The sequence below is a fragment of the Phyllostomus hastatus genome, unplaced genomic scaffold (genome assembly GCF_019186645.2).
Source record: "Phyllostomus hastatus isolate PE091 unplaced genomic scaffold, TTU_PhHast_1.1 phas_contig_86, whole genome shotgun sequence".
NCBI lineage: Eukaryota > Metazoa > Chordata > Mammalia > Chiroptera > Phyllostomidae > Phyllostomus > Phyllostomus hastatus.
In genome coordinates this window covers 87,039,157-87,066,193 of record NW_025333977.1, presented here as the reverse complement: position 1 = coordinate 87,066,193, position 27,037 = coordinate 87,039,157, and the positions used below count along the sequence as shown (strand labels likewise).

Genomic DNA, 27,037 nt, shown 5'->3' with positions numbered 1-27,037 from the left:
TCAGAAGCTGTAACCCCCACCTAGGCTAAGGCTAAGGGAATGCCTTTGGAACCATAAGCCAGCAAGGAGACAAAAGCTTCTCTCTCTGGCAGGAGTGCTGCTTTTGCTGCTTCATTCATAACTGAACCCCAATGCTTGGTCAGTTAGCCAATGATGGGTAAGATTCCCCAAGGGAGGAATGACCTAAGACAGGCACAATCACGTTGGAGGCCCCCAAAAGAAGGACTTTGGGGGCTACATTAAAAGGGGGTGATGGGCCCTCGCTCCTCGGCTTTGACATAGCCTGAGTTCTCATCATCTGGGAGAACATCTCCTTATCTCTTGGTGTCTTAGTTCCCTTGCTCCCCCTAAGCCTGAAACAATGACAGGGTGGTGCAGCTCTGTGCTGAAAAGGGCGGATTCCTGGGGTGATCAGGCCTAAGAAAGAACATGTAAATTACTGTGAAACCTTCTTTGTTTAGAATGCTCTCAGTTGAATGAGAAGGGTCCAAGGAGGAAGTTAGTTTGTTCCTCAAAGTCTTACAGCTCTTTGACCCTGACTCAAAACAGACCCACAGAGTTCCTTGTTCTATTGTTCCTTACTTCCTCGTAATGAGTAATGTACTTTACCTAAATTAATATGCAAAATGAGCCCAATAAAAGCAGGTTTGGACAGTAAATCAGCGCATTCCCCTCTAGAGGGGGTGGCCATTCTGTTCCTATTACTCCACAGAAACTAGTCTGTCTCTGTGCATGTTTTTTCTCGAGTTTCGACGAGCCATCCTCAGCGTTCCATGATCACTGCTGGCCGGTGACCCACACATCACTCCAGCCTGAAACATTTCTGTTGAAAAATCAGCTGACAGTCTTATGGGAGCTCCCTTGTAGTTAATTGTCTTTCTCTTGCTGCCTTTGAGATACTTTCTTTGTCTTAAACTTTTGCCATCTCGATTATGATGTGTCTTAGTGTGGACCTGTTTGGGTTCATCTTGTTTGGGACTCTCTATGTTTCTTGGACCTTCGTGACATTTTCTTTACCAGGGTAGGAAAGGTTTCAGCCATATTCCTTCAAACAGGTTCTCAATTCCTTGCTCTCTCCTGTCCTTCTGGTACCCCTATGATAAGGATGTTGTTATGCTTCACAATGTCCTAGAGGTCCCTTAGACTATCCTGATTTAAAAAAAAAATTTTTAGCCCTGGCTGGCGTAGCTCAGTGGATTGAGCACAGGCTATGAACCAAAGTATCGCAGATTCGACTCCCAGCCAGAGCACAGGCCTGGGTTGCAGGCCACGGCCCCTGGCAACCGCACATTGATGTTTCTCTCTCTCTCTCTCTTTTGCCATCCCTTCCCTCTCTAAAAATAAATAAATAAATCTTTTAAAAAATTCTTTTTAACCCCCATTCTGATTGCATATTTTTTGCTACTTTGTCTTCCAAATCACTGATTTGGTTCTCTGGTTCATCTAGCCTACTGGTTGATTCCTTCTAGTGTATTATTCATTTCAGATATTGTATTCTTCATTTTTGACTGGTTCTTTTTTATGGCTTCTATGTCATTTTATGTGTGTGTTATCTCTTGTTAAAGTTCTCACTAAGTTCCTTGAGTATTCTTATAACCACTGTTTTGAACTCTGTGTCTGATAGCTCACTTGCTTCCATTTCATTTAGTTCTTTTTTCCTTGGGTTTTCTCCTGTATTATCATTTGAGGCATGTTTCTTTGGCTCCTCATTTTGGCTGCCTTCTGTATTTGTTTCTGTGTATCAGGTAGATCTGCTATGCTTTGGTATGGTGACCTTACATAGTAGGTATTTGTGGGACACAGAGGGGCTCTCTCTCTAATCCCCTGAGCTAGGTGCTCCAGGAATGTATCTTGTGTGGGTTATGTGAGCCTTCCTGTTGTAGTTGAGTTTTGTGTGCTCTTGGCCATGGGTGGGGCTTCCCCACCAGCTGGCTATAAGTATCTCTCCTGAAGGCAACGTATGAACTGCTGAGTGGGGGCTGGCTTCACAAAGCTGAATTTGCCCCAACATTGTCTGGTGTCTGCTGAGATCTCCCTTTGTGGTATGAACCATCAGGTATGTTGGTTCTAGGGTCCATTGGGAGGGAATCTAGTGCAGGTCAAAGTCAGGTGCTGGCACTGATAGTTGCTGGGCTACCTGTTTGGAACTATCAAGTGATCCACAGTTTGTGGCTACCTCTGTTGGGCCTGGATTTGTGTGGGAGGTGCCTAGGGGCGCACCAAGGTTGATTTCTGTTGGCACTGAGTCCATGGACAGGTCAGCAAAAGGTCCAAGTCTCCTTGAGATCTGCCCTCATCTGTTAACTGTCTGGTAGGCTCAGTCAGTGTTCGAAAAAGCCTCTGGTACTGTGTGAGTTGTGTGATGCAGGCTCTCAGTGAGTGGTGTTCATCAGATTGATATAGATTCAAACTTGGCACCAGTGCTACGTTGGAGGCTACTCAGCAGTAGTCTCATGGTACACCAAGGTCAGCTCTACCCACCAAGTGCCTGTGGACCTATGTGGTGGGGCAGGGTCTCAGTAATTTATCAGGGTGAGGCAAGCTGAAGCCCAAACAGACAGAGATGTGGCCTGTGAAAAGACAATTCTACATAGGAATGGTGGCACTGGTCTTGTGTATGAGGGAAAAATGGTCCAGCCCAAGAGTCAAACAACTCAGTTCTTCCTAAAGTCCACCCTGATCTTCTGGAGAGTCTTCTGTAATTGGGGACCAGGATGGCCACAGCCTGCTAACAATATTTCAGAGTGAAACTAAGCAAGGCCAGCCACTGGAGTTGAAAGAGTGGAGCTAGTGGCTTTCTCAAGGAGGGTTGGGATGCTACTAATCTGACCCATAGGGTACAGTGTGCAGCTTCTCAGGCATTCTGATAATGTGTCACAGCTACTCTGGCCCATAGTGGGTGCTGGGGTGCAGGTACTCTGGTCCTCAGGGAGCAGGGAACTTCACATGCACTGGTGCTCTGGTACACTGTGTGTGAGGGGGCAGGGTAAATGGTCTCTGACCCAGGGCCATACAACTCTGAGTTGACTCTCAAGCTCTCTTTAAGAAAATCTCTACCACAGGCTGCTCAAGCAGCAGACTGCTGCAGGTCATGAGCATGGCTGGAGTGACAGAGGTATGGGGGGGGCGGGGCTTGTGCAGTCCCTACAGGCCAGGGCAGTTTGGAGGGGAGAGCTGGACCCAGGAAAGATGGTGTCTGTGGGCAGAACGGGAGAGAGACTCAGCACAGGGACCCTGATGGCTGTCCCTTCAGCTCTCTACCCAGAACCACACAACTCACTCAGTCTGTCCTCACAAGACTGTAGTCTGCTCTGAGCTGCTCTTCCTCTGCTGGAGCCTGGGGTGAGTAGCAGTGAACAAGATTTCATGAGCTGGCCCTTTAAGAGGGCACCTAGGTCTCTAGCAGACAGCTGTCTTTTCCTAGTGACCAAATCCCCAGGTTTTTACAGCCAGACATTATGTGGACTCCTCTTTCAGGCTCTGGTGCTCCAGGCTGGGAAGCCTGGCATAGGGTTGAGACCTCACACTCCTCACAGGGAACCTGTGTAGCTGAGGTATTCCTCTGGATGTTCAGCTGATATACATGGATTCAGGGTCAGCTCTTTTCATGCCTCCACCCTTCTTACCAGCCTAGATGTGGCTTCTTCTGTAAGTCCTTGGTTATAAGACTTCCGTTCTCCTAATCTTCAGTTGGTTGTTTAGGCTGATTGTTCTATAACTTAGCTGTAATTCCAGTTCAGGCCTGGGAGGAGGTGAGTGCAGCTTCCACCTATTCTACAACCATCTCCCAGGCTTCTTGATCAACTGGATTTCTGGTTTTTACAAATTGGATTTACATGAGTTCAAGCAACATTATCCGATTCATTCCTAGGGTTCACTGTCTATTATAAGAGCTATAGGACTAAAATATAACATTTTGCATCCCATAGTGCTCAGCCTGATATAGCTATATCTTTCTCACCAATATGGCTACAGTGTACGTTAACTAGTCTCTACAAACTCATTGATGCCTACAAACACACTAATTTTTCTATGGGTGGTGCCTGGTTTAAGGACGAGCAAAGTGAGCACTCAAGAAAGGCTTGAGAAGAAAATGCATTCTGATATACATGTGAGTATAAACATGCTGTCTCTTAACTAATTTACTTAAGATTTCAAGATGAAAGCATAAGGGTATTATGAAATGTATCATACTGAAAGTAAAGATGAAATCTAATAGTTAAAAAAGGGAGGAATGTTGCCAGTGCCTCTAGATAATAACTCAAACACTTTAAGAACTTACTAAACCCAATAGAACATTATTACAGTTTATCATGCCATGTTCATGGGATGGTCCAAGTATGCAATTGATCAAAAATATGCTACAGCCACCTGCAAACATACCACATCTTTGCTGCACACACACACACACACACACACACAATCCCCAGACACTGGCACACACACAGTAATCAGCATACACACAGTGCCAACACTCAGAGTTAGAACCGGGCCACCCTAACTTTTCCTTGGGCCCCATGACTATGGCAAGAAAGGAGGATGGGCTGGTGGGGAGTATGCCAGGAGGAACCATTACCATCGTTCTCTAGAGACCCAGGTGCACCATTGTTAAAGATTTGATCCACATGATTCAATATGAACTCAATCACCACCTGCTGGACCCGCACGGCAAGGAAGGCTGCATCTCCATTGCAACCCGTAGCTTCAATTTCTTTGGACCTAAATCGTGAAAGAAACACATTCAGTTCAGTGAGTCAACCCTAGAGCAGTAAGGGGGAGCTAGTGGGCCTTTTATACAAGCCCCATCTCTTCCATGTATATGGTTAGTTAATCTGTAGGATATATACATTCTTAATTCTCACCTGAAGATATGTTTATTGATTTTAGAGAGAGAGGAAAGGGAGGGAGAGAGAGAGAGACAGAAACATTGATGTGAGAGAGAAACATTGATCGGCTGCCTCTCATATGCACTCCAACCAGATATTGAACCTGCAACTAGTTTGGTGTACAGGACGATGCTCCAAAGAACTGAGCCACCCCGCCAGGGTGAGTATTTTAAATACTAAAACCTACTAAAGGGACTTTCCAAGTGCTGTGAAGCCCAATGCACTGAACAAATTTAAAATAATTACCAGGAATTATACATTGCAAGACTATAACACTATTATTAGTGAATATTCAGGAATTTATTTCTTTCCACAGGATCTGCCCCACCTGATTGTTCTGTGGGGCAGATCATCATTTATAAAGTCACATGAAGCAATTGATTCAGGTTACAGCCAGCTGTGACCCCACCAAAACCATCAAAAGCCAATGAGCCACAAAGACAAGAAAAGCCTTTTCAAGAAATTATAAAATACAGACCCATTATTTTAGTCACCTCCCAGTCACAGCCAGAAAATGCCTTTAGAACCCAGAGTTTCCAGGGCAGCAGGCAAAGAAGTTAGGCTATTAAAATCACCTTTAATCTGTATGTGCTACAAAAGACAATTTAACTACAGGTTTGCCTTCAAGGGTCTTCAATTTTGAAGAACCCAACCTTCATTTTAATCAGTGGGCTGTTCTGAGCCCAGTGCAGGGACGGTGGGGTGAGAGATGAGGGTGTGGTGGTTACCTGAGGAGGTTTGGCGCCCACACGAGGGCCAGGTTCCTGGCATGCATGTTGGTCTGGCTGCTGAAGGAGGCGATGTGGGCCAGGTGTCGAATCAGGTATTCCAAGGTCCTGTAATGGTTCATTCTTTGTTTTTACAAAGTAAAAACTTTAAGGCCTGTGTGAAGCTTGGAGATAATTTCTAAGTTTGTATTTGAGAGACTAAATAAATATTTCTATCTTGTGAGTTTTGGAGGAGTATCAGGAAGACACCAGGACTGATGGAAATAATTTTCTAATTTTCTTGGCCCTCAGCATGTTGGCCTATGGTGGGGAATGGGGATATTCTTGGATAAAAAACATCTATTATTGCTAGGAAGTTCTATCTTACACCATATCAAAATCTGCCCCCTGTAACAGATGGGCAGGCTTAGGGAACACTGGGAAAGGTGGTAAGATTAGGGGATAAAGAGGGAGAATGAAATGAAAGGATGGGATGATGCTCAACACTCAAGAGCTACAGTCAAACTCTGTTTTCAAACCATCTTGGTTTTCACAGATTTGGTTACTCTGTGAATCTGGGTAAGAATCTAGGATATCACTGTGAAGATATCCTTGTGTGATCAGAATTAGGGTGAGACTCCTGCGAGTAACTGGGACATGGGCTGCCCCTTCCCATCAATGTCCCTAGTCAGACATCAACTCATTCTGATGAAAGTGACCTGTTCACCCTCCTCAAAATCCCCCAGGAAAGCCACTGTCTGCTGAATTTGTTCCCTTTTATGACTCCAGCCTGCATCTGCAGCCCCATGAGAGGCTGTGACCTTCTTTCACCAAGGATGCTTACCTATAATGGGATGGGGGAAGCTCCTGGATAACATTTTGGATTCGGGCCAACTGGCCTTCTTCTGGGCAGCGTGACACTGCCTCCTGCAGAGAAGAACACGAAGAACCCAGTGAATGCCCGAGAGGGTGGACACACACCTGCATCGGCTGGTTTTACTTAGGCTTCTGGTACTGTAGCCTTCCAACCCGGCCTAGAGCTCATCCTTCCAAGAGGCATGCTTTTCTAGTAAAAACAAATAACCGCAATCTCTGAGGGTCCATACGTGAAGCCTCTAGCATTGCACACACCCAGAGGCCTATGGATTGTTTGGGTCTCTCTGCATTCTCAGATGGGTGTTAGGTATCATCTGGTAAAGAAGGTGTAGAATCTCGAATGTGTCTAGTGTGGCAGAAAGAGTCACAGAGACTCTGGGAGAGATAGAGAGAGAGAGAGAGAGAGAGAGAGAGAGAGAGAGAGAAAGAGAGAGAGAGACAGAGAGAGAGAGAGAGACAGGTGAGGTGAAGATGACAGGGTGGCACAGTGTTTACTCAGCCAGCTGTCTTCTTGGGTGCGAAGAGCCACTTCCCATCCAGCCTCAGACTATTCCATGACCTTGCTGCTTACTCAGCAGCTGCACGTTGTAGATGCTGGGAAGCAGGGAAGACGTGTCTTCTCAGCCAGATAAGAGCTTTTTCCCTGAGACCCAGTGGCCTTGCCAGGTCTTGCTCTCTGTTGTTTCCTGTGTGGGTATGTTGTCTCCTCCCTCCAGCCCGAGGGCCTTACGGGAGGGGTTTCAGTAAAGGCAGTGTGATCACAGGCTTGTCCAGGAATTCTGTGCAATACAGGTGTCCCTGGGCAGATCCCCCCGCATCCCTGTCCTGAGAACCTATCCTGCCTGCACCCGGGCTCAAGGGCCCTTCCCAGTACATGGCTAAGCGCTCCAGAATTGCCATCATTGGAGCAGTACCTAAATTCAAGGTCAACAGCAGTCATATCTTTCTTTTTTTGCCTGAGGTACAATTTATATATATTAAAAATGTACAAGTCTTAAACTATAGCTCCATGAGTTCTTCCATATACATATACCCATATTACCCAGCCAAGACCAAGTTACACTTCAAAAGGAACTCCTGAGCTCACTTCAGTCTATGACCTGAATCCATAGGCACATACGACTCACACAGTCTTGTATTCTGCACCCCCCCCCCATGCTGGAAATTTGCTTTACATTTATGCAGAGGGTAGGCAAAAGTAGGTTTACAGCTGTTTATATAAAAAAAGGTATAATACTATAATACAAGAATAAATAATTACAGAAGAATAAATTTTTTGTTTCGTATACTCACAAATGTAAGCCTACTTTTGACCACCCTATATACAGGGTCTGTCTAGAAAGTAATCAGCCACATAATATGAAAAAAGAGACAATTATTGAAAAAGATACAAGATACAGGAAACACTGCACATAGGACAATGATGCCTCAGTCCCCTTCAAAGTAGGCACTTGGGATCTCACATAGTTCTCCCAATAGCTGTCAGCTGCCCTGTCATATTTTCCTGAATCTCACTGATAATCAGAAAGCTCTTCCCTTTCAAAGGTGATTTTAGTTTGGGGAAAAGCAAGAAGTCACAGGGCACCAAATCTGGGATGCAGTGGAGCTGAGTCACCTGGGCGATTTGATGTTTTGTCAAAAAATTCTGCATGAGATGTGATGCATGAGCAAAAGCATTATCGTGATGAAGCTGACAATCACCAGTGCCCACAGCTGCAACTGTATCTGAAAAACAGTTCCTGCACAGGAATGTTTAAGTTTAATGCAAAATTTGTTGCAGATTTGTTGCAGTTGTTTTGAATGTGATGGCCACGCAGTACACAAGCTCACTCAACAGCATCTACCGCCCTACTGACTAGTACAGTGAAGTCGTCACCGTCCGAAAGTGTGCGTTTCAGTCCACTCTCCTTGGCTACCAAGTTATATTGATGTTGTGCAAACCATTCTCACTATATTAACAATGGCTGGAATTTTTCTGAACAGATCTCATGTATTGTAAAATATAGTGTTTAATTTGATGAGTATTGCCCCCTGCAATACCACTAAAATAAGATCTTAATTATGTTGTGGTTTTCTTATAATATTCACCTCTGCTCAGCATTTAGCTGTCATCTGCTTGATGTGCATAAGGAGTGAAGTTCAAACTCGCAGTTATGAGAATTTTTATGCACAGAAAAGTAGAAGGAAGTTAACTTTATGGGGCACTTTCTGTTCGCCAGGTCTGGGAGGCTACACTTGCTGGGTCTGTTGTGTTCTAACCAGAGAGAACTCCGAGGTGCTGCCCGGCCAGCCTTCCCAACCCCCTCACCTGTCTCCATTTTTTCCACAGCACTCACCGCCTTCGCCTATACTACATAATGTGCTTATTTACCAGGTTTACTGTTTTGTCTATCTCCCTCGCTAGATGTAAGCTCCGTAAGTGCCCGGATGTGACGAGTCCCAGTACCTGGCGCACAGGCATTCTCTCCAGACTTGTTGAATGACTGACTACACTCCATTTCCCTCCATGCCAGGGCTTTATCTTTATCTGTTAAGGGTTTTGGGGGTGTTTTTTGCCTTTTTATTTAATTAAAGTATATATACAGAAGCTTACCATTGTTAAAGGCAGTCAAAATTCTCTACATGGAAAACTTGATATTTTGTTTCCTAAGCGGAAGTGGGGAGAAAGTGAGAGTGGGAGAGGCACAGTCACAGGTGCCCCGACCTACTGGTGGGTGTGCAAGCCTGAGAACGGAGCCGGAGTCCGCGCAGCCTCTGTCTCCGTCCTCACTTTTTGAGACATGCAGGATGAAGAAGGCGAGGACAGGAAAGGGGGCCGGAGTAAGCACCCTGACACCTCTGCTCTCTTCCCAGGAGTGGTCACTTAAAAAACATTTGTGGGGAGGACCCTGGCTGCCAAGGGAAAGCCTCATCAAGGGAGTAAAGGGAGAGAAACTCCAGGGGAGGGAGGGGCATGGAATGCAGAGTGGCGCCTCCCACAGTCTATCCTGCACAGGGGGAGGGGTGGGAGGCCTCTCTTCCTCTCCCCACAAACCTAGGATGAGCTTGGCAAAGCTTGCACACACTCACCCCCACCCTTTCTAAAAATGTATCTGGGGAATAAAGGTGTAGATGAATTTAACAGACCACATGGAAAGTTCCTTTAACATTTTAGGAAGCTGTTAGTCATCTTTGTTCTCTGAGAGGCAGGGCGGGCTCATCCCCTGGTGCCTGTGGCTGCCATTTGGGATTGGCGTTTATTTTATTATCCATAGCCTCTCCCCATCACACCCCTATCCTATTCAGAGGCTCTCTAGATCTTTGTTTCTCTCCTGAAACAGCTCAGTCACTGCAAACTTATTTTTAGCCCATGCAGCCCTGTCAGCAGTGTGGACAAACAACCTGGGGCTCCTCCTTCTAACTATAGCCCTGCTGCAACTCAGCCTTTGCCTTTTATTTTGAATTACTTATTTAAAAATTATAATTTTTATTTTAAATTATTTACTCAATTGGATTAAAAGAAGTAACTCGTACATGTAATTTTGAAAATGCAAAACAACCAAAGGAATACACAGAAGAAAGTGAGTGTTCTTTCAACAGCAGACCTCCTTCTCCAAAGGCAACCACTGCGTGTCCTTCCCCGCAGTCTCTTTGCCTATCTGTCTTTGTCACACCGTGGAAGCAAGCGTGACTAGGATCTGGCCTGTCTGCAAAGTCCCTGTCTCCCATCATTTTCCCTTTGCTTGCTCCACAACAGCCACGGTGGCCTCCACATATTCTCTCAAGCAAGCTCAGGTCAGTTCTCCACAGGGCCTTTGCACGTGCTGGTCCTTCATGACATCCTCTTCTCCTAGACAGTAGCCTAATTTGGTCCCTCACTTCATCCATGTCTCTGTTCATATATCACCTTATAAAGAGGTTTGATTTATCCTAACAAAAATATCAGTCCCCATCATTCTCTCCCCTGTACTTGCATAAGTTCTCCTCATAATACTTATCAACAGTTCTCCTTATGTAACAGTGAAATGCTTATTACTCTGACTCTGTTCTAATTCTAGTCTGCATTTCTCCCCTGGCCTCCAGGGAATAGCTCTTGCTATAGATATGCTAATATTAGAAGGTTTCTGCTTGAGGTCTCGAGCTTTTGGCCAAGATTTGCAGGAGCCTCAAGACTGGACTCAAGGGAAGGGTGGGGGGACACAAAGAGATTTAGAGATTTCCCTTCACTTCTGTGGGTGCTCAGCTGTCTGCGGTTAGTCATCCCACACACCTCTTGCCCAGCCTATCCTCCCTTCCCTGGACACAAAAGAAACCTGAATTCTGGGCTCTCTTAAGATGGATTTAAGGGAGCTCTAAGCATGCCCACCACTCACACCCACTCACACCCCCTAGTCCCCCCCCAACCCCCATCCCCAGTCGTCTCCAGTTTGACACCTCCTCAATCAATAAATCTTTCCTTATTCCAAAATGTTTTCCCTGATGTTTTGAATATTGGCCGTTTGAAGCACTGGGCACATGGACCTTGAACTGGTAACACTTAGAGAACTACGCTTTAAATTTGTTTATCATCTGTCTCCTTCATTAAAATGCACATGAGCAAGGATTTTATAGGTCTTGCTTACTATGCAATCCCCAGCACCTAGACCTGTACTTGCCATACATAGTGTACATAGTAGATACCCAACAAATGTTTGATGAATAAAATGAGTAAGTGAATGAGTCCACATTTTGCTTTTCATTTGAAAATGCCAAACAGATGCATTTGTGCCACACTTCCAGGGCAGTACTAACTGAGGACCATACCTCCATCACAGGGAACATTAGCATTGCTGACTTTAGCTTAACGTGGTCACAGGTATATTTAATAGAGGAAGGAAGAGGAAGATTTGACACAGAGAGGAAAAGGCAATGTGATCACACTGGCAAAGATAGGAATGATGTGCCCACAAGCCAGAGAATGCCAGCAGCCACCAGAACTGGAAGAGGCAAGAAAGGGGTTTTCCCTGAGAGCCTTTGGAATGGCCCTGCTGACACCTTAATTTCAGCCCACGGAAAATGCTTTCAGACTTCTGCACTCTCAGAATGTGACAGACTCAATTTCTCTTGTTTAAGCCACCAAGTTTGTGGCAAGCTGTTACAGTAGCCACATGAAATAAATACATGTACTCAAAGTTAATATGAAATATGAAGGGCAAAAACTCACCTCCTATCCCACTCCCCAGACATAACCACTACTAACTTCCTCACATGTAAAGCATAAAAGACACAATCTTCCCAGGCTTCCCAGTACCAAATACGAACACTGGTATCATTTCCTATTTAGTTACATACACTGCTTTATTCTATTTTATTTTGTATTGTGGCCATTAAATACGCCTCAGAAATGTGACTTTTCACAGATACACAGGATTGAACACAACAGATTTATTATAATTTATTTAACCCATCCCTTATTGATAGACACATAGATACTCCCAAAATTTTGATATTATAAATATTTCAATAAATACTCATAATCAATTATTTTTGCATATCTGATTATTGTCTTAGAATGGAATCCAAGAAATAAAGTTATTGTATAACAAAATATGAGCTTTTTAGGACTTTCTGACAGTAATTTCCAGCGACTTTCTGGATGCCCAGACAACTTACACTTCCAATAGGAAACTATGAAAGAGTCAGTCTTACTGCAGTTTGTTCAATTTTTCTAATATTATTGAATTGCTCCTTCATTAGTTTAGGATGCTTTCTTTATCTTATATTAAGTTATTTAATACCTGAGAATATTTAAAAAGCTGTTGACTGTGTTTTAAAATAATGTGGTAGTTCTGAGACAAAATGTAAAATCTTTATTTCCATTTAACAGCTGAGGCCCTTGCACAACCCCAGGCAAGAGCCTCTCTGAGCCTCAATTTACTCATAAAAGAGACAAAATTAAAACTAACAAAATAATATTTATAACAATAAATAGCAGCTATTAATCATTATTTTCCAGTATTTTTTCTAATTCTGTTATTCCATTGAGATATTATTATGCTTTAACTGTGTTAGTTGGGATTAAATAAATCATTATAAGAATGTGAGACTATGTAATTGAGCTATTTCCATGTCCCTGAAAAGGTTTGCTTGCAGTATAATTTGTTATCGTGTCAAAGAACTCTATTAAATGATCAATTCTTCAACATAATTAACTTCACTAGGTTCTAACTATGTAGAAATCAGTTGTTACAACAAAACATTCTTATTTTATTTCGTAGTATCAATAAACTGTGTAAACATATCATTAGATTTCCTTAAAATTTGATAACAGATTGACAATAATATTGCTTTGTCATTTTTCTGTTGCTGTGAGAGAACAGAATGATTAGCAATGTTAGGGAACAGAAGCAGGGAGAGATAAGAAGACCATAGTTTCTGAAGTTTCTAGACAAGACTTCTTATCTACACCAACTGTCATAGAAAGAAATTTAGTTAAAATAAGTTAGATTCATTCTGTTCTTAAACATGATGATATTCTATCATAGTCAAGTGTGATACTATTGCACTGATAAGAGAATTAAAACAATGTAGAAAGCAAACAATAGTCTTATGTTCTAATTAGAACAAGAAGATATATTTTCACTCAAAATGGCAAATAATTTAGCAAACTGAAAATATCCAGTGTTGAGAGAGAGAGTGTGAGTGTGTGAGAGAGGGAGAGAGATCCGTAAGGCTGTCTCCTAAAATGTTAATAGCAGATATGCCTGGGTGTGGGATTTCAGGTGATTATACTCTTTCCCTTATACTTTTCTGCATTGCTTTAATTTTTGAAATACAATTTTATTTTAATTTGGAAAAACAAAAACGCCATGCCAACAGCAAATTTAAAAAGATGAGACAAATATCTAGATATTAATTGTAGTTGTCTTTGGTCTTTAAGAGGAGAGACCAAAGGTGTGTCTTCCTACTTTCCTCCCTTTTCCAAATTGTCTTTTCCTGAGTACAACTGCTTTTAAAATGAGGAAGAACTCATATATGGTGATGGTGATGATAGTCTGGCAGACTCACATGAGGCCCACACACAACCTTTCCTCCTGGTTCCTGGGAAAAGACTCCTCTGTGGTCCAGTGGACAGAGTCTGCCATTATTTATGACTCAGAGTGGAGGCTCATTTGCCTCTATCTTAGATCTCAAGGTCCTCCTGGATTTCTTAGGGTCCTCTAACCACTGCTACTTCCACATCAGTTGGTATACGTTTTTTGAGGGTTTGGCCCAATTTTTTCATTAAAAATATAATGTATTTCTAGTGAATGCAATTTTGAAAACAGCAAGGGAAACTAATCCATCATTGAAATAAATGGTTATTAATCTTTTGAACATCTTTCTTTTTAATCATGTCTTAATATACAATGTATATCTATTTTTCCAATTATCATTATGTTTTCCTCTATCATTAAAAACTTTTAAATATATTTTAATGGCACAAGCCCAATTTCTAAAAAAGTTTTACTTATTCCATATCATTTCAAATTGAAGAATGTTTTATATGCTCAAAATAAGTTTATTACAGGAGCCATGAGAGAGATTCCTTCCTATGGTTGGAGTGTACATCTGTCCTTACCAATAATTGGAACTGTTCCATAATCTTAATTTCAAACATCCCCTCTGACCACCCACTCTAGCAATCTATTGACCTCACTGGATGATTAATCCATTGATCTTCTTTTCACTGCTATACACCTGCTTTCTGCCCTCATTTCCTTTCTTATTCAGACAAAATTTCATGGTCAGTCAATTATTTCACTCACTCTTTTGCACACACCCTCATCTGTCTCAATCCTCTTTTGCTGGCCAACATCAAACTTGGTTAAACCCAACTCTCTTCCTCCACCCCTGCATCAACTGTTCAAGCCCTGTTTTTAATGCTATCTGTATAGACATCCTTTAAATATTTATTCTCTTCTCTACTTTCACTATGGGTGCCTTATTTGGTGACCACACAGCTGCTCTGTAGGTGTCCTGCTCTTGCCCATCCACCCTCCACCAAGCCAACTCACCAGTCTATCCTGCACTCTGTCTGGGCTGCCTTTCCCAGATTCTTTTCTCTTTCCTGCTTTCTGAGCTCTCTCTTGACTTCTGTTTGTTCTTGCTTCCTTTTCTACTTGCCTATCTCTTTCCCCAAGCCTCAGAAGGAGTAACTTAATAAAAATAAAGTAGCAGTGGGTACAGCAATTAGTCTCATGTTCCTGTCCTGCTGTGTGACCTTGGGCCAGTCATTTCACTTCTCTGGTCCTTGGTTTCCTCCCTAAGCAATAAGATGCACTTGGTTAAATAAACCTGGAGATAATTTAACCCAGCTCTTAGAACAAACAAACAAACATGATTCTGAAAATTTAATAAAAGAAAAATTAGACAAGCAGTCCCATTACCCTACTTTCTTCACTATCCCATTCTGTCTATCACCATGCTAAGGTAATGTCATTCATCTGATGAGTATTATTATTATTATTTTCGTGCTGAAACTCTCCTTGGCTCATCCACATGTCCCACCCAGGAACCATACTGGAAATCTAAACACTTACCGTGAATTTCTCATAAAGCTCATAGGTCAGGAGGGGGTTGGGCAGCTCCCTAAAGTAGAGCTTGCAGAGTGAGCCCACACAGTGGATGTCCTGGAGGTACACTTCCCTCGTCAGATCTGGACATTGATCTGAGCCAAACTCTTGCCTGAAACAACACAGACAGAGACATAACAATCCCAGGAACCTGTGTTCCATGTCAGCAGCTTAGAGGTAAGAAGACCCTAAACTGCTGATCTGACTGTATATTGACCCTGATACAAAAAGACCTTCTATTTCAGGCACAAGGAAGCAATGGGAAAACTTCCATTTCAGGGCCGGATCTTGCCTGTGAAAGCGGCTGTCATTAGAAGGACAAGTCCATTTACAAATGGATTTCTCATGGCATTATGTTCACAGTACCCGTTATGAACAGTGGGGAAATATGAAATCAGTTTGCCAAAGAAAAGCCTGTAGAGATTTCAGTTTTTCCAAAATATTGTTCTAATGAAATCCTCTTTCTTGGAGGAGAGAACAAAGCCAGATGAGTCAGACTGTTATCACTCATCTCCACATATTCATGCCAACAAACTTGTTTTATCTAGAGTCTCCAACCTAATCAATGATCTCTTTGATGCAGGATGGAACCTTCTAGGCTGCCTGATAGTGACTCCCACAGGATAGAAGAACCTACAAATCTCTTGTTAAACAACCTGTAGTGGGGTGCTTGGAAACATCGACAGATTCCAGGCCTCGTTTCCAATGAAAAACATTTCCTAACAAGGTTACACAAATTCCCTGACTCAACTAATGTATACTTCCAATTAAAAATCTGTTTGAAAAAAGACAAATTTAAGCTTTAACTCAGAAGAGAAGTTAGGCTTAATGAGAGTATTCACTTGGCCAACCAAGGACAATAAGGCCAACAGGCCTCCCGGAGCCAGCATTTCAGATCAGCTGGCCCATTCTCCTGCAGTTTGCTTCTGCCCTTGTAATGGGGTAGGGAAACCCCCGCTGCTGTCAGATCCCCCCCAGATTGAGTGGAGCCTAGAAAAGAAAACCAATGGCCTCATATATTCATAGCCATGTGTTTTTCTAAGAGGGCAGAATAAGAACAATTAAAAGGTTATTCACTTATTTAGCCAAAAGTTTCCCTTGTGAAGGTTACGGTCAGTCCTTAATTAAAAAAAAAATGACCATTGCCCAGGTGTCCTTCCATGATATCAACTACTGTGTAGTATATTTTAGAACTAACAGTAAACCATTACAAAGTATTTGCTATTGAAAGTCTAAAAAATGTCACACTAGTCAGTTAATGAAATTATGTAAGCACACACGTCCGTTAAAATCCATGGTTGCAATTAACCAGTTATTTTTTTTATAGCCATCACTTCTCCAGGAATAAAAAGATTGATTTATTCATTTACTGCAATTTTATTGCAATTGAGATTTGAAAAGGAGGGTCAGAAAACCAAATAGAAAAAAGAAGACAAAAAATTAATTATTTGCATAATCTCTTACCGTATTTTGCTGTGTATAATGCATCTTTTTTTACCAAATTTTTGAGGGAAAAATAAGAATGTGGGTATACACATGGTATAATGATTATATACCATGGGTATAATAATCCTGTGTGTGATGTGTACAAAATATGGGTGCATATTATAGATGGCAAGTATGATAAATTTTACATACTTACTTTGTAACAAGAATGTTTTTATTGTTTTAAAACTCTACATTTACAACTAAAACATATAATAAATATATAAAAATAACATCTAATAAAATATGTTCTTTTTCATGTTAAAGTACATAACCTATTGTTTTAGTCACAAAACTATATATTATATAGTGTATATGCATGGTACATTATATATACATGGTGGTGCAAAAGTAGGTTTATAGTTGTGAGTACATACACAAAACAAAGAATTTATTCTTGTATTATTATTTATTAATTACTGTATTATTTTCCATACAAACTGTAAACCTACTTTTGCCCCACCCTGTATACTGCATATATAGTAGGTATATACTCCTTTTATTTTTATAAGCAATACATATAAAATATACACACACATATCTGTCGGGGTTTTTTTTTTTTAATTCTCACCCAAGGACATTTTTCACTGTTGTTGTTGTTGTTGTTTTGAGAAAGAGAGAAAGGGAGAGAGGAAGGGAAAGACACAAAAACATCGATTTGAGAGAGGAGCAGTGACTGGTTGCTTCCATCACATGCCCAGACCAGGGATCAAACTTGCAACTTAGGTAGGTGCCCTGACCCGAAGTTGAACCCACACCACAGCCTTTCGGTTCTGGGACGACACTCCGACCAACTGAGCCACACCAGCCACAGCACACATACCTGTGTTTTGTGTGGATTATTATACTGTAAATTCAATGTGATAGAAATTTCTCCCAAAAAATTTGAGGACAAATTTTAGAATTGCTTAAGGTAAGTTCTTAGAATTAAGAATCATTCATTATTAAAATTAATTAATAATGAATGATTCTTAATAATTTTTAAAATACCAGCTTCAGTTAGAGAAATGTGCATTTATGCAGACTTCTGAGCTCTCCAGCAGATGAAATACCACATGTCGAGTGCATGCCAACAGAAAAACACATCCGTCTCTAAGTTTTGAACACTATGTAATGGGATCTAACTGAGCTTTGGGTAAACAAGTGAATTATAACCAATCATACTTCCCTAACTCAGGAATTGAAATCATTTGAGTTCAATCGAATCCACCCAAGGAGGGTAAATCTAGTATAAGATAAAGAAACAGATTAAGAGCCCTCAGGAGCTTTTGTTGGAAAGAATTACATCAGACTGGAGAATTTCCTGATTAGATTAAGAACAGGCCTCTGAAAACATCACACTTGATCTTCTGCCCTCCACCCTTCCCTCACTCCCCCCAGGTTCTTAATACCCCCAACACCTGTGGACTGAGACATGAACCTAGAAAGAATCAGGAGAGAATTCTTTTGGGGGCTATTCTTTTAGCTTACCTTAGCCGTTGTATGTTTGAGGTGACTCCCGAAAGCCGATAAATTCCATCCACGATGCCATGAGTCTCTATAAATTCTGCACAGCTCTTCAACACATATGGAACTGTGTAAAGGCAAAGGAAAAACAATAAAGTATTAGCTATAAGTCTGACTGTTCTTTAAAGATAATCTTTAAAAATAATCCAGGTAGCTTCAAAGAGAAATAGGTGTGGAACACATATGAGCTACAAGTGGAAACAATTACTTGTAAATGGTAGATGTTCTTTTATATTTTTAAAAAGCGCAGGGTTCTTTTAAAGTTCATAAAAATCATGTATTTTAAGAGCTGGGTTTTTAAACATTTTTTTAAAAATATGCAAACACTTAAATTTTGAAACCAGCAGGGACCTTGGAAATCCCACAACTCGGTCTCCTCATTTCACAGGTTCTCCAACACAGTTTCCTGATCAGCAGCATCAGCATGTTCTGGGAACTTGTTGGGAATGCAAATTCTCAGGCCCCAGTCCAGACCACTGAATCAGAAATTCTGTGGGTGGGGCCCAGCAATCTGTGTTTTAAAGCCTTCCCCATTCCTGACTGCTGTGGCTCGATGGGTCAGGCATTGTCTCACAAACTGAAAGGTCATCTGTTCGATCCTGGACAGGGCACAGGCCAGGGTTGCAGTCCTAGTCACTGATTGGGGGTGTGCGAGAGGCTGCCAACTGATGTTTCTCTGCACCTCTACCTTTCTCTCCCTCTTTTTCTCCCTCCCTCTGCCACTCTCTAAAAATAAATATATAAAATCTTAAAAAAATTTGAAGTCTTCAGGTGACTGTTGTGCAATGAAATTGGAGAACCACTGTTTATTCTACACATGAAGAAACCAAAGTGCAGGTAAATTTACTTACCTCACTCAAGATTGCTATGTAAAAAACAATTGCGAAGGAAGACTGAAAAAATGTCTGCCAGAATGTTAAAGGTGATTTAAGGTTAAAGTGTTTTTGTTTTTTCTTTAAGGTGAGAGCCACCCTACCCCAACACCACCACCACCATCACCACCACCACCACCAATGGGTCCATTCAACATAGTCATTAAGGTTATTGAATAGATCACATAAAAGGGACCAACATGGCCTCTTGAATTTCTGCCACTCCAGACATTCAGAGCTTGTATAGAAGAGTATGGCGATGCTGCTCTCTCCTTGGGGCTGACCCTGATCAGCCCAGATAGCTCAGTGACCCAGAATGGCAGCCATAAGCTTTCTGGATGGCATGACGAGAATGGCAAGTCACTTGCCACTTCAGTCCTTGGACAGAGCCACCTGAGGCTCCTCCCTGAGAGTGCTGTGAATAGGGGCTTGGTATGGAACTACCCAAGCCTCAGGCACTGATGTTTTCAGGCATAGAGATGGTGTAGGAAGTCCATGAACTAGTATTCGAGATAGCACCGCGCTCACTCCCCTTAAACATGTCCAGTCCACTAATGCCTTGGATCAGAAACACGCCAGACCATTAATACTTAATGCACACGATTGTGCCTCTACACAGTTCCGAGCTGTACCAGACTTGTACATGAGTAGATGTTCGGACGCAACATTCTTCCTGGATTCGCCATCACAATACTTTCTAAATGACTACTCTGCCATTCCCTTCAACTACTAACTATAATTTTTGGTACTCAGTCAAATTCGTCATACTAAAAGTATTCTGCTCATCTCTCAAAGGCCATGCACCACCAGAACCATTCCCCTTTGGGACACATGGCATATTTTGCTCCATCTTTCAGGACTGGAATGGGGGATGGGGAGCTTCTTACTCCCCAGGTGGGAAGAGGGGAGGGAGTGGGCTTGGGATTGGAAATACTGAGGCCAGAGACCACAGAGGTGGAACCACTCCCTGTGAGCGATGCAGGGTGGGAGCGGGGTGTGGTGGAGGAGGGGCTGTGAGAGTGGGCAGGGGTCCAGAGCCTCTGCTGCCTTCAACTGAAAGAGCTATACTTTGATCTGTTTTATAAAATAGGGCTCCTAGTCAGATTTTTGTTTCCTACCCTCATGCCAATAAATAAATAAGCAAGCAAAGCAAATAAAGTTCCAATGCTTAAAAAAAGTTGTTTGTTTTTAAACCCCTGTTGTGCACAACCACAGTAGACTCTTTCCCATCACACCAAGCTGTTGCTCTGGAACCTGCCACATGTGGTCTACAGTTGAGAGTACAGGGCTGGATGCCAAACTGCCTTTGCAACCTTGGACAAAATATGTAAGGATTCTGTTTCTCCGTTTCCACATCTGGAAAATGAGGACAACAGTGATGTTAACTTCATAGCTAGGACTAAAGTAATACCTGTAAACATTTAGCACAGAGCCTGGCATATAATAAGCACTTTAAAGTGATAGTTATTATTTCTACTTTGAAGCTTATCTTCAATGTAAATTTATAATTTGTGAGACGCAACCTTGGTGAGAACAGAACGGGCAACTGGGGCAAAGCTGACCGAATTCCTACCAGTCAACACTCATCTCTACTGTTCAGAATGGCTTTTGTGTCCTCCTTTGGTTAAATGTTTCTATTTGAACGTAATTATTTCAATCACCATTGGTTTCCTTGCTGTGCACTTCAGTGAAATCTTCCTAACACGGGCAGGAAAATCCAACAGCATACACATTTTGAGCTGGCAGTCCCGGAGTGTTCCACCATGTGGGTCTGTACTGGGTTATGTGGTGGTTGTGCCATGCAAGGAGTATTCCCAAGGAGGACTCGAGGAAAAAGCCTCAGACTCGAAGGGCCTTTATAGACCACTCCATGAAAGGGGTGGTGGGGCGTCACCAACCTGTACCGGCCAGTTCTCAGAGAGGGACCTCCCATTCCCATAACTCTCTGCTGCAGTGCCTCAGCCTCTGTTTGTTTTAAAGGTGGGAAAAACACATTCCCGGATGGAGCCTGTGCCGTAAATTTACTCTGGCTTCGGTACAGAGGCCCTAGAACCTCTCATCCACAGCTCTGTTTAAACAGGGGGCAGTATTAAAACAGCCCAAGGCGAGAGGCCCTGGTCACAGGCCCTGAGGAGTGTGAGCTTTCCTGGATTCTCGCCTCAGGCTGAGTTGGAAGGTGTAGGGCTTCTCTGTCATACTCAGTAAATGGGAAAGGATTCACTTAATCTGTTAATTGATCATCTGGCTGTAGAGGCCAGAGCAGTGGTTCTCAGACTGTGGTCCCAGATCAGCTCCAGCAGCAGGGGCAGCCTCCAGCAACCACCCATCTAGACCACAACTTCTCATTCTTCAGCGTGCATATAAATTACTAGGATCTTGTTAACATGCAAATTCCAATGAGGGGAGGGGGTGTAAAAATTTTGCATTTTTAACAAATTCCCAGGTGATTAGGGATACTGCCAATCTGCAACCCATACTTAGGGTAGCAGGGGTCTAGAGGTAATACTGGCGGGAGGTGTTGCAGGGGCTACTAAGAGTTTAGTCAAGCCTCAGAGTTCTTTTGACTATTGTCTCTGGGGTCCAATCCAATTGGAGACACCCATGACTTTGGACAGAGTGGAAGCTTGACACAAAATAGCTGAGTAGTTAGATAGGAAAGAAAGCTCCCATTGTCAAGTAGGCATACGAGTGATGCTGGTTGGGGCCGGAGTCACACAGCCAGTTCTGTGGGATTTATCCCGGACCCGGCGAACTCTGCCTCCTCCTACAGAGGTACACAGAGTTGCTTATTATGATATTGTAACTTCTTTGAATTGTTTCACTGATGGTTCTCTAAGTTCTGTTTTGTTTAGTTTTTGTTTTTCCTGGATCAGCAATCTTAAACGTTACATTTTCATCTGAACACAAAATAAATGTTGAGGTGGTTTCTGATGGAAAAGACAACCTTGCCTTCAGTTTATGCTTTGCCATTTATGAACACTTTAAAGTCCTCTGTCTCATTTAATCCAACCTGGTACAAATAAAAAAAAACACTTTATACTTATAAATACTGTGGGGCACTTCTTTCCTCAATTCCTAATCTCGTCAAGGGTTTAGTGCAAAAAAAAGGCCAGCATTCAAATCGTTTCCCTGAGTGCCCCCAGCAGTGATGTCTGCCAGTCTGCTCCAGTTCCCCATGTGGCCAGGACCCGATCAGAGCAGGAGACAGACTGGAACAAGCACCATTTTATTTGGTCGGTTATGTGGTCACGACAGTCGAATTCTTTCATGTGCAAATTACATTTGTGCTGTGGGGAAATATAGCACTCCTCCCTCCCCGTTCTGGATTTTTGTGAAGGTCTCATACTGGTTGGATTTCATTCCCACCCACCCTACCCCCATGTCCTGCATTCCTCTTCTTCAAAGTAATGTCTAGTGGTATATACACACAATGGAATACAACTTGAAATAAAGAGGCATGATATAACATATGGGTGATGGGAGCCACAGTATAAAAGAGTACATAGAATATTCCATTTAGATAAAACTCTAGAAAATACAAACTAATTTACAGTGGAACAAAGCAGGGGAGAGGCAGGGGGTAGGAATTTTGAAGGAACCGAGGACACCTTTGAGTGCGATGGATCATCTTGACTGAGGTGATAGAAAGGACCGAGAGCCACAGTGGGTGAAGGAGAATTGATACTTGCGGGGAGATGAGCTGCTGCACATAAATCTTTCAAGAATCTGGTGCTGTGCACAGAGGAGAGACGAGGAATTCAGATGCTTTGCTGTGCTATGAATACCCACTGTGTGGCATTTTTTCAAGAGATGGAATAAAGATTTTAATTACCTTTCCATTATTCTTGATTGTCAGCTGAGAACTTCCTGGCTTTCCCCAGGGAATCTAAGCAATATTACAGTGGCTCCCCTAATTTCTTCCCCCCTCTGCCAGTCCCTGATCGTTATTTCTGTCCCATCCTTTTTCTGCCCGGCAACCCTAGCTCTTTGTCCCATGCTCCTCCCTGGCCTTGTGGAGTCTCCGCATGCCTGGAGGTCCCTGTCCCCCAAATTTTTCCTCTGATTCTTCTATTTTAGCTTGTTTCTACTTTCTTCCTCCTGGCCTAATGCAGAATTAAAGAAAAGTTTGAAAGTTTGTGGTATTTATTTTAAAAGTATAAGTTTCTCTGCTTTGTTAAAACAACTAATTAACTGCTTTTTAAGTTTCTAAGGCAAAAATTTTAAAAATCTGTTCAAGCTCTAGCTTTCACGGAAATAAGTTTCTTTTCTTTTTTTAAATCTTTAGCTAAAAAATTAGATATAATTCAAATGCTATAAATTTCAGCCTTATAAAGTACACAATTAAGTGGTTTTTAGTACACACATTTACAGTTAAGCAACCATCCCATTTCAGAACATTTTCATCACCCTAGTTACAGAACATTTTTATATGAACAAGACTATTCATTGCAGCAATTTTTGTAACTGTGCAAGATTGTCCACTAATAGGAAGCTGCTTATATAAACAATGGAACAGCCACATCGTGGAACACTACATGATCATTAAAAAGAATGAGGAAACTTTCCTGAACTGATAAAGGATGGTCTCCAAGATATATTATTAAGCGAAAGAACAAGGTGAAGACCAACATAACGTTATGCTAGCATCTTTTTTTTAAGAGAGAATAAAAGATTAGATAAAAAACTCACTTGCATATGTGTTAAATATCTGTAGAAGGATATAACTTTAGTTGTATCCCTACAGGAAGGGATAACTTTAGTTGCCTACAGGAAAAGGAACTGGGAGGCTAGGGCCAGGCTATGAGTAATAAGGAAGATTATATATTCTCATTGTATATCCTTTTTACCTTTGAATTTTGAACAATAAGAACATACTATATTTTCTAAAATTTTTTCACAAAAGCTTCAATTCAACAATATTTATTGCAAACCTCCTCTGATCAGCATGAGCTACCAGGTGTTGCCTGTACCTATGTCGTCTCCATTAGTAAGTTGTGAGATCCCTGGGGACACTGAGGACAGTTCTGTGCCCATTATCTAGAATAGCCTTTAAAACACAAGCACTTGAAGTGTGTTGTTGAACAGGAGATTGGTCATTTTTCTTCAGATGGGTTTTCATTGTTATCTGTGTCCCTTGAAGAAGAAAACACTTATGTGTCAGTACTGCATTAGGTCCTTTTTTTCCCTTTTAACAGTATTCTCCATTCCATAATCATAGCAAATTTAGGAAACAAGTAAAATTCTCCATTTTGAAAATGTGAAAGTTGATTCTCAGAGATGTTAGGTAAGTTACCCAACATCACACAGTAAGTGCCAGTGTTGGGATCCAAACCCAGGTTTGTCTGACTCCAAAGCTCACGTTTTGTTTTCATGGTACCACAATTGAGGAGCAATAGAAAAAGTGCCAAGCTACACCCACCTGACTCAAACCCTCTCCATCAGGAGGGCAGGTCCCATGAGTTGGTGGCCAAATATGGAGACACCATTTGAGGAGAACCAGTTGTTGCCTGGCCCTTGACTACTCAAATGCCTGCAATTCTACCACCACAGGCCCTGCCTTATGGGCGTGACAGCGTTTAAGTGTTTAACACCTAGTGGTTAACATCTACTTTTAAATTCCTTTTTAAAAAGTTACAAAAGCAATATATGTTGATTAAAAAGTGAAAAATACTTCCTGTCTTCAAACTATACTAGGGAGCTATACTAATCGAAACAGTAAGGTACTGACATAAAAACAGGTAAATAGATCAATGGAACAGAATTGACAGCCTAGAAATAAACCCATCTATATAAAATCAACTAATATTTGACAAGGGAGTCAAGAAAACTCAATGGAGAAAAGGCAGTTGCTTCAATAAAGAGTGCTCAAAATATTGGATATTTATATGTCAAAGAACGAGACTAGACCTCTATCTTACACCAATTGGAAAAATTAACTCAAAATAGATTAAAGACTTAAACATAACACCTGAAACCATGAAACTCCTAGAAGGAGCCCTGGGGGGAAACCTCTTGGATGTGGGTCTTGGTCAAGATGTTTGGATGTGATGCCTAAAGCACAAGCAGCAAAATAAAAAATAAACAAGTGGGGCTCCATCAACCTAAAAGAGCTTCTGCCTAGCAAAGGAAACACTCAACAAAGTGAGAAGACTACCTAAAGAATGGGAAAAAATGCAAATAACATATCTGATAAGGGGTTGATATCCAAAATACATAAAGAATGCATATAACACAATAGCAGAAAAACAAACAACCCTCTTTAAAAATAGGCAGAAAAGAAATAGGAAAGGCCAACAGGTACATGAAAAGCTGCTCTTGTCATAGTAGCTCAGGAGATCAAAACCACTTCACCTCAGGCCTGTTAGAACAATTGCTGGAGTGGATGTGGAGAAAAGGAAACTCTCTGCGCACTGCTGGTAGGATGGTAAACTGGTGCAGCCCTGTGCAAAATGGTAAGGAGGATCCTCAACAATTACAAATAGAACTACTATATGATACAGCAATTCCATTTCTGGGAATATATCCAAAGGAAATAAAAACACTAACTCAAAAAGACATCTGCATGATCCCCCTGCCCCACACCCTGCCCTGTTCATAGCAGCATTTTTACAGCAGTTAAACCTGGAAACAACCTAAGTGTACATTGACAGGTGGATGGATGAAGAAGTTGTGGTGTCTATACACACACACACACACACACACACACACATACACACATACTGTTAAAAAATAAGAATATTCTGCCATTTGTGACAACATGGATAGACCCTGACAGCATTATGCTAAGTAAACTAAGTCAGACAGAGAAAGATAAATACCATATGATCCCACATATATGTAGAATCTACAAAAAAACAAACAAACAAAACCCAAACTCAAACAAAAAGAGATTAGACTTGTGGTTTCATGGTGGCGAGAGGAAGGGGGAAGAGGAGGGAGAATTGCATAAAGGTGAGCAAAAGGTATACGTTCCAGATACAAGATAAATAAGTACTAGGGATTAATGTACAGCATGTTAATGAGAGTTCAAACCGCTGTATGGTATATATGAAAGTTACTGATCCTATGAGTTCTCATCTCAGGGAAAAAGGATGTTTTTTTTATGATTTTGCCTCCTCTTTTTATTGTATCAATATGAGGTGATGGATATGAACTAAAATTATTGTGGTAATCACTTAAAACATATGTAAGTCAAACCATTATTCTGTATACCTTAAACTTACACAGTGATACATGTTAATTATATCTCAACAAAACTAGAAAAAAAATTAAAAGTTTAAAAAGTAAAAAAGATATATAGAGTACAGAGTGACTATCTCTGTTTTGCTCTACCCTTTCCAAAATCTTAAATGATAAAAAAATGACGTCCAGTGAAATGTTAATAGTAGTTACCTCTAGGTGGTAGAAAACAAATGACTTCTACTTTTCTAATTTTTTTGTAAAGGAAATGTGGTACAAATGACTTTTAAAGAAAGAAACAGGTTTTCTAAAAACGAGTTTCGTTAAAAAAGCTGCAGGGCTTTCTGAAGTCAGATAGGCAATTTCTAAAAGTTTGTTGCGGTCCTTTCCAATGAGTAATTAATTACCTGTTGAGGTAATTACTCCTTGTTCAATACAAGTTTTGCCTAACCTGCTGGTCTGGTGTGGCCAAGGACTAGCCTCTGCTTTGCTGCTGAGGAGGCTCCTGATGGTAAAGTGCATCCTGGACTCCCCTCCCCTCCTCATTTTCAGGGTCTCAGATGCCAAGTCCATCAGCTGTTTCCTGTGGAAGTGGCCAGGTGCCCACTCTTGTCCATACGCTGACTTATCTCAGATGGGCCCTTAGGTCTCTGCTATCAATACCCACCCTTCTTCTACCAAAGCAGATGTATTGAGGAACTATGTAGCCCAAGGGACAAAAAGGGGAATAAGATCTTTGTCCTCAAAAAGCCAAGAAAGGAATGGACAACGATTGTGCACCTGCTGTGTGCTGGTCCCTGAGTGCTACACTGTCATCCATGATTTGTACCTAATGTGATGCTCACAACCACCTTATGAGGGAAGTATTATCCCTTCTTTCTAAAGGAGAAAACTGAAGCTCAGTGGTGGCCAGTATGAAAATATCAAGCAACATACTTAAAGCGCCCTAGAGA

General features: G+C 41.7%; 1 protein-coding gene across 1 annotated transcript in view; it reads right to left on the bottom strand.

Annotated features, from left to right (window-relative positions):
• ARHGAP31 (Rho GTPase activating protein 31) overlaps nt 1-27,037 on the bottom strand; it is a 100,043-nt gene that overhangs the window by 25,533 nt on the left and 47,473 nt on the right. The window contains exons 2-6 of the mRNA XM_045851048.1: nt 17,998-18,100; nt 15,010-15,154; nt 6,438-6,520; nt 5,615-5,722; nt 4,577-4,719 (exon numbers count right to left, since the gene is read on the bottom strand). Of these exons, the coding sequence (XP_045707004.1) occupies nt 4,577-4,719; nt 5,615-5,722; nt 6,438-6,520; nt 15,010-15,154; nt 17,998-18,100 (582 nt within the window). The remainder of the gene's footprint in view (nt 1-4,576; nt 4,720-5,614; nt 5,723-6,437; nt 6,521-15,009; nt 15,155-17,997; nt 18,101-27,037) is intronic.